The sequence below is a fragment of the Rutilus rutilus genome, assembly GCF_951802725.1.
Source record: "Rutilus rutilus genome assembly, chromosome: 7".
NCBI lineage: Eukaryota > Metazoa > Chordata > Actinopteri > Cypriniformes > Leuciscidae > Rutilus > Rutilus rutilus.
The window spans coordinates 30,168,974-30,183,415 of record NC_140221.1 but is presented as its reverse complement, the minus strand read 5'-3'; the positions used below and the strand labels follow the sequence as shown (position 1 = coordinate 30,183,415).

The following is a 14,442-nucleotide window of genomic DNA, read 5'->3' as shown; positions in this document are numbered from 1 at the left end:
TAGCAGAAATGTTTGAGCGAATGCATGCAGTAAACCTGAGAATTAAAATTTATGAAACCTTTTGAACTTTTATGGAAGCTTTAAAAGTTCACATTTGGATTCAAGACACTCTTGATACTCAACACTCAACACTTGTGATGCGAATAATAAGGTTTAATGTAATCATACAGATCAGATATTAGTATTGTAATAGTGTATCTTGTTGAAAAATCACACAAAGGCTAATTATTTGCTGAAATAAATAGGTTTATTAAGAAAGGTATTTTTACAATATACATTCATATTATATGACTTCAGTAAATGCTCCTTTCAAGTGTTAAAGATTCATTCTTCTTTGGCCTGGGAAAGAAGGAAGAGGCAAACATTAGTCTTATTAACAAAAATGTTCTTCACTTTACATAATGAAGAGAATACAGATGTGCAAATGTCAAATAGGATATGTAACATCAGCAAAATGCAATTATTATAGTTCCACTACTTCTTCTAAGAGGTAGTTCATGTATTTGGATAAACAAGTTCAATAAATAATGCAAAAAAACTCATCTACTTAGTCTAACCTTTCCAGAATCACGGCTCTTAACTCTGAGCTTGTTGACCTGAGACTCAGAAATGTCAGCACGCTCCTCAGCCTCCTCAAGCTCATGCTGCACCTTCCTCAACTTGGACAGGTGAACATTGCCTTGCTCCTCCTAAAGGTTTTTTTTTTTTTTTTTTATATGGTTCATGTATCACGTTTCATCAAATTAGAATTCCAATATAAATAATTACAGTGTCAAAATGGTCTATTAGATTTACATACCGCCTCTTCAGCCTGCCTCTTGTAGACTTTGACCTTCAGCTGCAGTTTGTCAACCAAATCCTGGAGTCTGGTGATGTTCTTCTTGTCCTCTTCAGTCTTCAAAAAAATACATGTTTACAAAATTAAGCATTGATCCTTTACTAAAAATAGGCATTGCCAGTGCGTAGACTATTATACAGACTCTTTTGTCTGAACAAACTTGTAAGGAATATGGTCATACCTGATAAGTGAGCTCTTTCACTCTCCTCTCATATTTGCGGACACCTTTAACAGCATCAGCTCCACGTCTCTGCTCAGCTTCAACTTCAGCCTCAAGCTCACGGACCTAAAGAACATATTATATTATTCAAACCAATCATAATATAACATACTTCACCTTGCCCATATCATAACTATAAAGAGGCTTACTCTGGACTCCAATTTCTGGAGTTGTTTCTTTCCTCCTTTCATGGCCAGATTCTCAGCCTCATCCAAACGGTGCTGCAGGTCCTTCACTGTGACCTCCAGATTCTTCTTCATCCTCTCAAGGTGAGAACTGGTGTCCTGCTCCTTCTTCAGCTCTTCTGCCATCATTGCAGCCTTTTGCATTAATACAGAAAGTCATTAGATCCACATTTTTTACATAAAATATATGTAAGCGTCTTATGAAACATTTGGCAGCTACTCTTTCTCACATCAGTGATGGCCTTCTTGGCCTTCTCCTCTGCATTTCTGGCTTCCTGTACAGTGTCATCAACTTCACTCTGGACCTGAACAAGGTCAGCCTCAAGCTTCTTCTTGGTGTTCAGGAGACTTGTGTTCTACAAAATGGAAAGCAACAATTTGAACATTTTGAAAGATGCTCTCAATTCCCTTAATTTCAGGGAAACAATATGCCCTTACCTGAGAGTGCAGCAGCCCAACACGCTCACTGATATCCACCAGCTCTTGTTCAGCCACTTTGCGGCCTCTCTCTGTCTGCTCCAGAGCAGCTCTCAGCTCCTCAATCTCAGACTGCATCAGAGTGTTTCTGCGCTCCACCATGGCCACCTGCTCCTTCATGTCTTCCTGTCCTCTCTGGGCATCATCAAGGTGCAGCTGGGCATCCTGAACATAACAATAGCTTTAGAATGAGCTTTCGATGTGATTTCTGCTAGGCTGTACTTACCATATGTTAGATTATTAAAAAAATATATATGAATACATCCCAAAGTCAAAAAGAAGAATTCCTATGCATACCTTGAGTTGTCCCTGAACATTCCTGAGCTGTTTCTGGGCCTCAGCAGCCTGGCGATTGGCGTGACTCAGCTGAATCTCCATCTCATTAAGGTCTCCCTCCATCTTCTTCTTGATTCTCAGGGCATCATTCCTGCTCCTGACTTCAGAGTCCAGAGAGCTCTGCATGGATTCAATGACTCTCTGGCTGTTCCTCTTGATCTGCTCCATCTCCTCATCCTTCTCTGCAAGCTTCCTGTCAATCTCTCCCTTGATCTGGTTTAGCTCAAGCTGGACTCGAAGAATCTTGGACTCCTCATGCTCCAGTGTACCCTATGAAAAACAAAACAACATTTAAATATAAGAAGGAAAATACACACAGTGTATTGATGAATAAAACACTATATGATGGTTCTAGCAAGAATTCCATATTGATCTCCAGATACTCACTTCAGCCTCTTCCAGGGCGGTCTGAATCTCTGCCTTCTCAGTCTCCACTGTCTTCTTGGCCTTTTCCAGCTCATGGATGCTCTTACCAGTCTCACCTATCTGCTCTGTCAGATCTGAAATCTCCTCTATAGAGAGAAAAACATATAATATGTATCATAATGCACATGTGCTTACTTTTTAATGTTCACTGAGAATTAGAACATTTAAAGGGATAGTTCACCCAAAAATGAAAATGTTATAATTAATTAATTACTCACCCTCATGTCATTACAAACCCATAAGACTTTTTTTCATCTTTGGAATACAAATGCTTTTTGTCCCTCCATAGACAGCTACATAATTGATTCTTTGACACTTCAAAAACGTTATAAAGAGATCATAAAACTAATCCATATGAATTGAGCTCTCAGATTTCATCAAAAAGATCTTAATTTGTGTTCCAAAGATGAACAAAAGTCTCACAAGTTTGGAACGACATGAGGGTCAGTAGTTAGTAAAAGAATTTTCATTTTGGGTGAACAATCCCTTTAAGTTTTTTAAGTTTTTTTTCTAATTTAACGGTTTCATTCTTACGCTGCAGATTCTTGTTCTCTCTCTTGAGGGTCTCCAGCTGATCCAGGCTCTCCTCATAGGAGTTCTTCATCTTGAACAGTTCAGTGCTGAGTGAACGAGCCTCTTTCTGGGCACCTTCCAGCTCGGCCTGACCTTCCTCATATTTCTGCTTCCATTCTGCCAGGACCTTTGGTGGAGATATTTTAGGATAGAGTTTGTTTAAAAAATGTTGAACAAAGCCCATTCCAGCGATACTTTACAAAGAGAATATAATATGACTAAAACTGTTTACCTTGTCGAAGTTCCTCTGCTTCTTGTCAAGGTTGGCAGCCAAACCATTGGCTCTCTCCACATCGATCATGAGGTCCTCCACCTCACCCTGGAGTCTCTGTTTGGTCTTCTCCAGAGATGCACATTTGGAGTTCACGGCCTCAACTTGTTCCTCTGCCTCTTGCAGACGCTGAGCCAGCTTCTTCCTGTTAAGTAATACACATTATTTTGAATTCTAATCTATAAAATAGCTGTGAGAGTTAGGAATATTATACAATAATATACATACTTGGACTCTTCAAGCTCCTCCGTGCGCTGGATGGCATCAGTTTCATATTTGGTTCTCCACTGAGCAACCTCACTGTTGGCCTTTGACATTCCCCGCTGCAGCTCAGCCTTTGCCTCCTGCTCTTCCTCAAACTGCTCACGGAGCAGGTCACAGTCATGACGGGCTGATTGCACAGCATGGGCCAGTGCGTTCTTAGCCTAAGGGACAGAGTCGCATAATATTATTGTATTATTGTCTCTACAGTAAAGTAATTCATGAATTGATTATGCTGTATTACCTTAACCTCCTCTTCAATATGCCTCTTAAGCTCCTCAATTTGCTGAGTGAAAGCTTGTTTGCCTCTGGTGAGCTGAGAAACCAGAGCCTCCTTCTCCTCCAGCTGACGGCCAAACTCACCTGTATAGATTTAGATTCACTGTGTCAGATTGTGCTGTCTCTATCAGTTACTATCAAAACAAACCCCTTGAAAGCAAAATGTAAATAAGTGTGTTTTCTTCTGATAAGACTGTCAGAAATTCAGTGCTATATATAATCTTAATACACCACACTCAGTTACTGTTGGAATACTATTAATTTATGCATGATTGTCATTAGTTACCATTTTCAGTTTGAAGTCTTGCTCTTTGAGCACTGAGGTCATTTAACTGGCGAATGTTCTCATCATTCTTGGATTTTATTTCACTAAGTTGGTCCTCAAGTGTGCGGCACATCTTCTCAAGATTAGCCTGCAAATACAAAAGTCATTAGATAATTGAAAAACGTCAACATGTTATGTATTCTTTAAACATAAAATGTCCTACTTTTCCTTTGGCAACAGCTTCCATGTTGCTGGAAAGATCGTCAATCTCCATTTTGAATTCGCTCTTCTCTTTCTCAAGCTTCTGCTTGACACGCTGCAGGTTGTCGATTTGCTCTCCCAGCTCGGCCACACTGTCTGCCTGCTTCTTGCGGAGGGCAGCAGCAGTAGCTTCATGCTGGAGGGTGGACTCTTCAAGATCACGACGCAGCTTCTGGAATTCAGCTTCACGCTTCTTATTCATCTCGATCTGAGCAGCAGTGGCTCCTCCAGCCTCCTCAAGCCTCTCACTGATCTCCTCAAGTTCCCTGGAGAGATCAGCTCTCTGCTTCTCAACCTTGGCACGAGCAGCGCGCTCAGCCTCGATCTCTTCCTCCAGTTCCTCAATGCGGGCCTATGGTGGTAAGTAGTTAATTAGATTTTTGCTTATCTGTGTTTGATCATAATGATGTAATGTTTGAAAAATCTCAAAATACCTGAAGCTCCTTGATTTTCTTCTGGAGTTGAGCACCTAGAGATTGTTCATCTTCAATCTTGCTGAGCAGCTGACTTGTTTCAAAGTCTTTCCTGTTCAACAATAAGTAGTTGTAAAAAAAAAAAAAAACATAACACAACAATAAAAAATGTCAATGTTTTCAAAGATTTCCTGCTTTAATTACTTTTTTATTTTCTCATCAGATTGCTGCTTGTCATTCTCCAGGTCCATGATGGACTCTTGGGATAATTTCAGGTCTCCTTCAAGCTTTCTCTTGGTTCTCTCCAGGTCCATGCGGAGCTTCTTCTCTTGTTCAAGGGAACCCTCAAGCTACAGGACAATGATATATAAAATATGTTCACTGCAGAAAACAGTTGATTTGATGAATTAATATAATTAATTTACATAATCAACTCACATCATCAACTTGCTGCTCAAGCTTTGTCTTGGATTTGGTCAGGGTATTGACTTTGTCCTCCTCAGCCTGAAGATCATCCAGTGTCTGCTGATGTGCCTCTTGGAGGGCTTTCTTCTCCTTCGTAACCTTAGCAATGCTCTCATCCTGAGCTGCCATTTCCTCAGTCAAGTTCTTGACCTGTAGGATTTTTTGTTCCAAATAAGCTTAAATATTACAATTCATATTCTATATCAATATATAAAACAGAGATTACATTTAATCTTAAACCAACTCAATCTCTAACCTTATTCTCAGTGGCATGTTTCTCCTTCTCCACTTTAGCCAAGGTGAGCTCCAAGTCATCAATGTCTTTCTTCAGCTCAGAGCACTCATCCTCCAGTTTCCTCTTCTTGGCTGTCAGTTCAGCATTGATTTCTTCCTCATCCTCCAGTCTCTCAGTTGTCTCCTTGAGTTTAGCTTCAAGCTGGATTTTGCTTTTAATCAGACCCTCACACCTCTCCTCAGCATCTGAGAGATTCTCAGAGTCCTGTTTGTAAAATAGATTGCTATTTCATTGGAAACAACCTTGCTCATTTTTAATGTAGCCAAAATTCAGTTCATTATAAAATATACTCACAGATGCTACTTGCAGCTGCAGATCATTTTTCTCTTGCAACAGTGCTACCATCTTCTCTTCAAGCTCCTTCTTTTTGGCTTCAGCCTTAGCCAAAGCCTCTTTGCATTTTGCATAGTCCTCTTTCATGTTTGCCAGCTCCTTCTCAGTCTCTGCACTCTGAAGCAGAGGCTTAATCTTGTAATAAACCTTCATCCATGGCCAGTGTTTGACATTCATGAATGAACGGATGTTGTATTGGATGGTGTAAATCGACTCCCTGTGAATAATTCATCATTAAATGGCATAATCATCATTAAGTTTGCACAGTTATCATTGATGTCATCTTTACTCATGACAATAATCACCTCCTCTCTATCATTTTCACATACTCCCTCCTCATCAGGTAACCACGACAGAGAGCCTGAGTCATTGTGACCAGAGCAGCCAGTTTCTCATCACGCATCTCCTCAAGAACACCCAAAAGACCAGCTTTGAAGAACACCTGAATTTATATAAAACAGTAAATCTAAATATATTGATTTAAACTGTATAAGCTAAATGACCATGATCACTGAATCTTTGGAATTTGTAAAGCTAAATAATGAACCTTTGTATGTCCAAATCTGTAGTCGTCATGATTAATGTCGATGGATCCCAGGAGTTTCTCACTGGCCTTCTTGTTATCCATAAACTGTCCATCTGGGATTACACCGGCATTCAGCACCTTGTATCTGTGGAAAATTTATCAAAATACTTCATATCTTTTAATTAGGAGCCTCCTAGGAAATGTTGTTTTCATGTGGTCCCATTTACCTCTGCTTAAAGTCACCATATTGGATTCTGCTGGGGAAGCCCTTTGTGCAGATTCTGATGCCCTCCAGAACACCGTTACACCTCAGCTGGTGGATAACCAGGAAGTTCTCCATGAGACCTAAAACGAACAGTTTACACCATGAACTTGGTAAATTAACTTCATCATATATATTGAGAACCAAAATATCTGTATGGTTTTTTTGTAATACTTTACCTGGAGTCTTGGACTCATTAGGAATCAGGCAACGCACAAAGTGAGGGTGAGTGCTCCTCAAGTTGGTCATGAGTTTGCCCAAGTTCTCCTGTGGAGAATAGAAAAAGGTTGGCATGCTTTGTATTTCTTTTTTTTCTTTTTTTCTAAAATAAAGCAATATTGCTGTGATGTCATCTCTATACATACCCTGAACTGGGAGGACACAGTCTGCATGGAGCCACCCTTCTTCTTGCCTCCCTTTTTAGTAGTATCTATTGAGGTAAAAATACAAAGGAAACTAGAAGTTGCAAAATAAATGCAAAAACAAGAAAGTTCAAAACTGAATTAAAGTTTTGTTAAATAGATTTTTTCTTTACCCTCAACAACAGGTGGGTAGAGAGTAGCCAGCAGTTTGACAGAAGACTTCTGGTACAGCTGCAGAACAGAATCATTCAGTGGATCCTTGTTCTTGTCCAACCAGCCAGTGATATTGTAGTCCACAGTTCCAGCGTAGTGAACCAGGGAGAAGTGGGCTTCAGCCTTGCCTTTGGCAGGCTTTGGTTTCTCGAAAGCTTTGTTCTTGCCAAGATGCTGATCATATAGCTTGTTCTTGAAGGAAGTGTCTGAAGCCTTGGGGAACATGCACTCCTCTTCAAGGATGGAGAAGATACCCATGGGCTGTTCATAAAAGAATGTTGTTTATTATCAAAAATAGGAGATTTTGAGAATAGGATCAATGGAAATTAATAAATTCATAAACCATTGATAACCTTCTCAATGAGCTCAATGCAAGAAGCCAAGTCCATGCCGAAGTCAATGAACTCCCAAACAATTCCCTCCTTCTTGTACTCCTCTTGCTCCAGCACAAACATGGTGTGGTTGAAAAACTGTTGCAGTTTCTCATTGGTGAAGTTGATGCACAGCTGCTCCATGCTGTTGTACTGGAGGACAAAAAAAATACACAAACATTTACTACCTTCTGAATATCATTCATTTTGACATAAAAAGAGATAAAATAATCATTCTTACATCAAAGATCTCAAAGCCAGCAATATCCAGCACGCCAATGTAGAAATTTCTTTGTTGTTTTGTGTCCAACATCTGGTTGATACGAATGACCATCCACAAGAACATCCTCTCGTAGATAGATTTGGCCAAGGCGCTAACAGAGTTGTACACCTGTAAGTAGAATAGAGTGGATATTTTATTCTGCTTCTGCAATAATTAGCCAGAATTTTAGGTTAAACACATGGCATGCTGGAAATGTTACTATACCTGTGGTACGGTCTGACCTTTGGTCACATACTCATTTCCGACCTTGACTCTGGGGTAGCACAAACCCTTCAGCATATCAGCAGAGTTCAAACCCAGAAGGTAGGCGATTTTGTCAGCCTCTGTTAAATACATTTTTAAATGAATTATCTTTGCTCTATAGAGTCTTTTATGTAAAATTATAATAAATCAGGCACTAGGTACTTTCCCTTTCATTTTTAGATTTATTGATATGCATGCATTATATTTACACTAAACATTTTATACACAGTTTCTGTTATCAGCAAAGTCGGTGCAATGGTTACTATTTTAAAGCCTAGGATAACACAAGTCTCACCATCTGTGCCATCAGGCTCAGCCTGCTCCTCACGCTGCTTCTGCTTGAACTTCATGTTACCATGATGAAGCACAGCTCCAGTGAACTTGTAGATGGCCACTTTCTCCTCACTTGAGAAACCAAGAATGTCAATAGCATCCTGTAAATTACAGAGAATAATAATATATAAAACAGATAATATTTAAATAGAATATGTCAATATTCAAATAGCAATGACTCACATCAGTAGCATCCAGCTCAACTTTATCATCAATGCTGGCCACTGTGATCTGACCCTGACTGCACATGGGGAAGTCATAGGGGTTGGTGGTGATGAGCGCCATTTCTGTAAAATACGCAGCATTTATGAAAGAGCATCTTACAATATTATCTGAAACACTGAATGAATGAAATATGTGCACCTACCAATAATCTCAGGCTTATGGTTGGTCATCATCTGGAAGAAGATGTGGTAGCCTCTCTCATCTGGAAGCTGGAATGACACTCTAGACTTCTCCAGCAGATCTGTTGAGAGAATGTACTTGAGTCACAAGCATCTGAAGAGTGACAGACAAAGACAACTGTTCAGGATGGATCAATTAAATCATGTCCACCTACATGTCTCAATGTCAGCACTAGCCAGTTTTCCAGTGGCGCCGAAATGAATTCTGATGAATTTACCCTGTTTAAATCATAATAGTATAATACATAAATAATAATTATTATAATCTCTTTATAGAAAACTCTGTACAGTAAAATTGAACACAACTGACCATCTGTACTGTAAATAAACAGTGGTTAACTTACAAAACGAGAGGAGTTGTCATTTCTCACAGTCTTGGCATTACCATAAGACTCAAGCAGAGGGTTGGCAGCAATGATCTGGTCCTCAAGAGAGCCCTGTGATGTTTGAAGGGTTTTCATTTATTTTCTATTGTTTTTCTATTTCATGACTAAACACAATTTATAGGCATTTCACAAATTCACATATCGTTTAGTTTGTGAGATGAGTGTAAATCATCATCTTTTAAAATATTATATATGACATAGTTTTGTATCTCATACCTTTATTTTACTGGCCTCTTTCTTTACACCTGACACTGCAACTGTGGCAAAGTACTGGATGACACGTTTCGTGTTCACAGTCTTTCCAGCACCAGATTCTCCACTGGTTTATAAGAGATTAGAAGACAGACTTTTCAGACAGATTAGAAGACAATCTTTGTTCAATCTTAAATTATATTTTGTAAATATCTCCATAAATTTTCCATCTATGTTATACTTTTCATTTTTGTCATGGTCTGAAATTAAATGAAAATACTTACGTAATCAGGACAGACTGGTTTTCTCTATCTGTTGATTGAAATTTGTAAAATATCCAGTAAATATTTATTATATTAACAGCAACATCTACTTCATCTTAATTAATTCTGTAGAATTTAATTCCATAATGTCTTACCACACTGCATGAACTGATATGCGTTGTCAGAGACAGAGAAGATGTGGGGTGGGGCCTCCATACGCTTTTTGCCTCTGTAGGCAGACACCACTTCTGCATCATACACTGGGAGCCACTTGTAGGGGTTCACAGTAGCGCAGAAGAGTCCAGAGTAGGTCTGAAATGAGCAGAGACATGGTCAGATTCCAACAACACAGAAAAAATGAACTTAAATGCTTTTTATGTTGTTTCAGAACTTACGTAGATCATCCATGCAGCATAACGCTCTTTGAGGTTATACAGCACAGAGGCTTCATTGAGATGGGTCATCATGGCCATGTCCTCAATCTTGTCATACTTGGGAGGATTCATTGGGTAGACATCTTCTTCCTTAGCAACTCTCTCCTATAAATTTGATCAATTAGATATTAGATTATAAAAGAAAACAATGTAATAAGTAATTTAATGAGCATCTACATGAAATGGAAATTCAAATTTACCTCCTTAGTGTCAAGCAAAACAACTGTGACTTTGCCACCTTCTTTGCTCTTGATTGTTCCCTTGAGGTACAACTCTTTGACATCAGTCACAAAGCAGGCAGACTTGGCATCAAACGGTTTGGCCTGAGCCTCCATTCTCTCCCTCTCAGGCTTACGAAGGTAAATGGCAGCGCTGCCATAAATGGCCATCTCCGCGTCCGTACTCATGGTGGCGGCTTACTAAAGAGAGAAAATATCAACTTATCCATAACAAATTTCATAAATATTCAACAAAGGCAAGACACATAAAAAATAAAACATATAAATTGTGTTAGGAAAGAGGCATATTCCTAAGTGTAGGCTTACACATGAATACAGACACATAAAACAATACTAGATAAACATTTAGATAGCAAGCAAGAAGCAGGTAAGGGGCCCATTAATGGCAAAAATGTCGACTGAATATGTCTTTCTGGTGATGAAATTGAAATGCTGGTGTCAGGGGATGGCACATAAAGTACAATATGAATTGTGGCATATATGAAGTTTCAGGACAATACAGAGATTTTCACTGCCGACTATGAGTCTCACTTGTGGTCTCTCTGCCTGAGTGCATCCTCCTGCTACGAGTATGTATGAAACAGACAAATATTTCCTGACAAATATTAAGAAATTTCTGTCACAGATTTGGTTTCATTATATTAACTTTTCTAATGATTTATATTTATGCAAATCTCATGATGGATTATGATAGCAACACTGCATCCCAAGTTTGAATTTAATCAGACCAACAGTTCTGTAGTTTGAAACAATTTCATGTTTTGCTCTATTATAGCATCATCAATTGGCCCTTTCCCGCTTCTTTTTCTGTTTCCTCAGACTGAGTCTGCACATAAATGTGTCAAATGTCCTCTGCATTTGGGCTAAATTTATATAACTTTCCCACAAGGGGTTCTATGGGCTCTCATAGACTCAAAAGTGGTAGAAGAAAAACAGAATACAATACAACACAATAAAAGTGAATACAATAGGTGGTATATCTGGCACCAAAATAAAGGGTCAATGGGACCCCTTCCTTAAATTCATCTTACTAATACATTTTAAACACATTTCTTTGTAAATAAATTACATAGGTTTTTAAAAACAGCATGCTTCACCAGTTTCCATCTATAATACAGACTATAACAACTGTTTTCCTCTACCCTAATCCACACACTGAATCATAAACTCACTTGCCTTTTGTCCTTGAGACCAGATGAAATGTTAACTTTTTTAACTGTGGATAAAAAAAAAAAAAAAAAAAATGTATTACAATGTATTAATATAAATAAAAAACAATTACTTTGAGTACAGACGCATAAGTGATGATGTTAAATTCCTTTCAGTCACAGTGAGCACAGGCTCTTACCACTTGATGGAACTTCTGAGGTCTCTTCTCTTCTCTGCATCTCTTCTGGTCTACCCTCTTGGCTTTTATAGAAGTTGGTAATGCACACTAAGCATAATCTATACATGGGCAACCTCATATATTTTGATATATGATGAGCTTTCTTGATCCATTTTATAAGAAATGTTTGGACAGACTGACAGACATCCTACCTGATGAAATCAGTTATAAGTCAAACCATTATCCTAAACTTCCATTTCAAAGTTCTTGTGTATTATAATTATTTGTTTTTAGTCTATTAATATCTTACTTTGACATATGACACACACTGAAGTAAAGAAATCCTTTTTTGGAAAGAGGGTACATTCAGCCACCCCTCCCCCTCCCCTTTTTTTGAATCAGAAAACATTCCACCTTTTCACCCATGGAAGTTCTTGTAGAAAGCTAATGTGGCAGCAATTGGCCTAAACAATAAAATATGTTACAGATCTGACAAGATATATTGTTCAAGAATATAGAAGAATATAGAAAAACACTGTAAAATATGTCTAATACAGTGAAAACACACAACAAGTGTCAGTTTTTCTTTGTAGAAGAAAGCCAGTAGTGAATAAAATGGCACATTCCCATCCTGCAAAAATCCCTTTGTTATAATTTCTGCAAATATTCAAAGATTGTAGAAATTTCTTGGTCTTCAACAGCTACTGTAGCTGTACTGTAACAGTCTAAGCCTCAGTCAGCCACATGGAGACTAAAATGATTCAAAACCACGTTCACCCTTGAGTGGTCAAAGCCAGCAAACAATGCTAATTACCATGCTGTAAACAGAATATCTCGTTTGTCGTCTCTCATATCTCTCGTTGTACGTCATTAACAACTAGATGTTCAGGGTTTTTTTTTTTTTTTTTTTTTAAATGCAGTTGTCACTACCTTAAATTACTAAACTGTGTGTGTACAGAACAGGATTAAGCACTAAAATGTGAACTGACAGCTGAATTTAGCTGCAGTGCTTAGGTGACCTTAAAGCTTCCTTCTAGAGGTTTAAAGCTACCTCCACCAAACCCAGCTCAGACCTTCAGACTGTTCTGACTCGGGTTGCTATATCTTTTCTATTGGACTTTCGGTTTTCCTAAAATGATGATCAAAACTCGGAAAAGTCCCATAGACTTACATTGATGGAATGTTCAAATGAGCCAAGGCTGTTTAAACTCCAACTGACAAAAATTCTAATTTAAACACCCAGGAACCCACTAGACTTAATTAAAAGTGCAAAGTGCACTCTTTGCATTCCTCTGTGACTTCTAATTACATAGCTCTGGCATGAAACTCTGAATGGTGCAGGCTGATAGGTCTTTAATCCTTCAAGGTCTAAGGGGTTTTAAGTCCACCTGGCACTATGTTGATATTTCGGCTTCTGGAAGGGTCAATTTTTTATAGCAGAGTGAAGAGAGTCATATTTCTGAATTCTATAGACTCTCAGCTACAAGGTGGATGCATTGACAATACACTTCTTGAGACACTTGTATGGGTTCTGATGTGATATATCACCAAGAAATACAAAAACCGAAGTTAAAATTTTAGTTTTTTATTATATAAAAAGAGTAAACCATAATGAATAAGGGATTTTACATCAAATATTGATTCCTCAAAGGGTTTAGAACACCTGTAAAAATATTATTGGGTGAAAAAATATAAAGAAAAAATAACTATTTACATTTCTGTGACTGTAGTCACCATACGTTTTTGGGGAAAAAAAAACAGAATATTGCACTGTGCACTGTATTTGCACATCAGTCTTTCAACATTATTCTTACATGTTGTGCCACACGTGAAAGCAGTTACGCTCTGGCTGTAGGCAGAATGGCACATCACACTCATTACATTTCCATGAAGTGTCCTTTCTTGGGACCCCATCTGCCTTACATTTCTCACACCTCAGCCTTGCAATTGGTTTTGAGATTGGCACAGGTGTATGTCCAGTTCTCCTCTGTACAGGCACGGCCCCGACTGTGACACCACACAGCTCAGCCACAAGCTGCTCCACGTAGGCCCTGTGGGTGATGAGCTGGGTGGCTGGTGTGTTCCTCAGCTTTTGTATTTCTCTGTACATTATAAAGCCATTGGTCACAGCAATGTCAATAAAATTAAAGAACATGGTTCTGTACCATCTTCTGGTTGTGTGATGAACTGAGTAGTACTGTATCAGCTGGTCTGACAAGTCCACTCCCCCCATGTACATGTTGTAATCCACAATAGGTTTTGGTACTTGTATGTTTGTTGTCTCCCAGGATCCATCCCTATTTTTCTGCTTCCTCTTGACTCTTCCTCTTGTCCCCATCATAAGCAACATGGACACTGCTGCACATTACCACCTCCCTGTTGTCCATCCACTTGGTGAAGACAAGGTTATCTTCTCTTATTCAATTCAATTCAAATTTATTTGTATAGCGCTTTTCACAATACATATTGTTTCAAAGCAGCTTTACAGAAAGTGCATTTCAGAAATGTACATAGAAAAATAAAGTTAGTTAATCATGTATTAATTTAGGGCATAACATCGCTGGCGTTGAGTCGTCTCTTCACAGGCGTCGAGTCATCTCTTCACAGGCATCGAGTCGTCTCTTCACGGGTGTTGGGGCATCTGAAGTCTCCATGAGAGGCTGGATACAAACTGGAGCTGACGAACTCTATTTACCTCGGGACTAG

General features: G+C 38.7%; 1 protein-coding gene across 1 annotated transcript; it reads right to left on the bottom strand.

Annotated features, from left to right (window-relative positions):
- Window positions 1-225: 225 nt before the first annotated feature.
- Window positions 226-11,800, bottom strand: LOC311294073 (myosin heavy chain, fast skeletal muscle-like). Its single transcript, XM_084414733.1, has 41 exons — window positions 11,758-11,800; window positions 11,582-11,625; window positions 10,371-10,585; window positions 10,132-10,275; window positions 9,892-10,048; window positions 9,758-9,785; window positions 9,498-9,600; window positions 9,240-9,332; window positions 9,051-9,114; window positions 8,859-8,957; window positions 8,675-8,778; window positions 8,454-8,592; window positions 8,120-8,238; window positions 7,874-8,023; window positions 7,615-7,785; window positions 7,222-7,522; window positions 7,052-7,116; window positions 6,866-6,953; window positions 6,652-6,769; window positions 6,446-6,569; window positions 6,204-6,340; window positions 5,860-6,115; window positions 5,527-5,769; window positions 5,244-5,420; window positions 5,010-5,155; window positions 4,827-4,917; window positions 4,355-4,744; window positions 4,153-4,279; window positions 3,832-3,950; window positions 3,555-3,751; window positions 3,288-3,471; window positions 3,017-3,182; window positions 2,444-2,568; window positions 2,018-2,326; window positions 1,682-1,885; window positions 1,474-1,599; window positions 1,208-1,378; window positions 1,020-1,124; window positions 800-895; window positions 558-689; window positions 226-339 (listed from the first exon to the last, which is right to left on the bottom strand). The coding sequence occupies exons 3-41, from the start codon at window positions 10,575-10,577 to the stop codon at window positions 325-327; spliced, it is 5,790 nt and encodes a 1,929-aa protein (XP_084270859.1). The 5' UTR covers window positions 10,578-10,585; window positions 11,582-11,625; window positions 11,758-11,800; the 3' UTR covers window positions 226-324.
- Between the last annotated feature and the right edge of the window lie 2,642 nt (window positions 11,801-14,442).